General features: G+C 41.4%; 1 protein-coding gene across 2 annotated transcripts in view; it reads left to right on the top strand.

Moving 5' to 3' along the window:
- The window catches only part of ROBO1 (roundabout guidance receptor 1), a 702,920-nt gene that overhangs the window by 315,890 nt on the left and 385,193 nt on the right, over positions 1 to 1,837 (top strand). For both annotated transcript variants that reach the window (XM_080587354.1, XM_080587355.1), the window contains exon 3: positions 251 to 334. In XM_080587354.1, coding sequence (XP_080443480.1) covers positions 251 to 334 — 84 coding nt within the window. The remainder of the gene's footprint in view (positions 1 to 250; positions 335 to 1,837) is intronic.

The raw sequence follows: 1,837 nt of genomic DNA, 5'->3' as shown, positions 1-1,837 counted from the left end.
GTGCAGGAGGAGAGCTGGAGAAGGCAGAGGGGGACAGCGGGCAGCATTTGGGGACCCAGGGCCATGCTCTTGGCTGCCTCTTGCTGGGCAGCACCACGCAGGCGGGGGAAGGATGAAGTGTGCCGCGTGCTGGCACTGTGGCTCTTGCTGTCATGTGTGGATTTAATTGTGTCTGGACGTGTTTTGATCGAAATGGCAATTCCTGTTACTCCTATGACCCCATCAGCAGCTCTGGTGTTGTTTCCGACAGACTCCGACGACCTAGAGAGGGGAAACGACAGTGGGACACCACTCCCCACCTCTGATAATGCTGACAATTCGCTGGGCTACACAGGTAGAGTGCAAATTTCCAAAATATTCCTGACTGTCTACTTCTTACACTTTCCACCTGCATCTGCTATTACCACCTGTACATAATTTTTTAACCGTCATTGCTAGCTGGCTTTCTTTCACCATCACCCTAGAAGTTCAATGTTGTTAGAACTGTCGGGAATTATTGTGCTTTTTAACTAATCAAGATGACTGTCTTTTATTGTGTGTTATGGTACATTTCAGTTATTTAAGTGTTTAAAGTCTTTTTCTATTGTTGAAACAATGCACTCATTATTTTCCTTCAGACTGTGTATATTAGTGCACAAGGCAATCTGTCATCTCAGAACAATTTTTCCAAAGACCAAAAGCAGGGATTTCTCCATAAGGTTTTCTTAACACGCACACACACACCGCCTGCACTGCTTAATTTCTGTTGTAAACTGAAGTGAAATATATTGCAGTGGGGAAAAGAAGTACAAATGAAATTAAAATGTGTTTGGAGAAGAATTTGTTTCATTGACTTCTGTTTTACATAAACTAGAGAAACATGTCTCTAGGCCAAATAAGAGCCACAGATAAGCAGCCTCCTGCGGTGTGGTGCAGCAGGGATCTTTCAGGGACCCAATTCTGCAGCTCCTCTTTGCACAGTGAAGTGACACCCAGCTCCAGGAGCTGTGCTGCTGACCAAAACCTGGGCTCAGCTACAGAACTGCTGAGCACAGAATTTTCTTGAAAGACGCGTGCTCCAGAGTAGTGGCAGGCTGTAGACCTAAATAACTCTTAGATTATGAAGGTAAGTATTAAGTCTTCTACTAGGAGCAACTTTTGGTAAGGGAAAGAAGGGAATGAAGAAGGAAGGAATCTGTTGGATATTTAACTGAAAAACATTCTGTAAATACTTTATCAGTGAATTATTAGTGCAACGACTCCTCTCACACTGTATAAAACTGTGTATAGCCAAGTGATTAACAAAAGTGTTTGAGTCAAATATGCATAAATAAGAGTCTTACATGATACAAGAAGAGAATAGGCAAATGTAGGAGAGAGGGAGTAATTTCTTATCCATTCATAAAACTATGTCTGTTATACACCACTTACATGATTATAGCTTTCATGATCTACCCCTCGCAATCATCCCTGTGTGTGGTCTAAAACCTTGACACATAATTGTATTCCAGTTTCAAATACCTTTCTAGTAAAAGGGCAAGAAAGCAGAGCAATACAAATCCTCTCTCAGTCAAAAAAACTAATGCCTTCTTAGAAAAACATAGCGGGAACCATGATGCATGTGAATTACTTGGACTTTTCTACCTTCTGAATATTCCAATTTTTTTCTACATGTACCCCCTTTCTCTGAGTTTGGAACATCAACCCTTCCTGACGTACAGTGACTCATCCTACTCAGAAAGTGAAAATTAATATAGGTTAAAGAGATCTTTTAACTCACTCTTAGATTTTTATTTTCTTTTTCCTTCGGAAAACAAGGCTGGGAACTGTAATCCTTGGGTCCTGTGTTTAAACAGCC

The sequence above is a fragment of the Anser brachyrhynchus genome (assembly GCF_964034855.1).
Source record: "Anser brachyrhynchus genome assembly, chromosome: 1".
Taxonomy (NCBI): domain Eukaryota; kingdom Metazoa; phylum Chordata; class Aves; order Anseriformes; family Anatidae; genus Anser; species Anser brachyrhynchus.
Note: the sequence above shows the minus strand (reverse complement) of the source record. Positions and strands in the feature narration are given on the sequence as shown.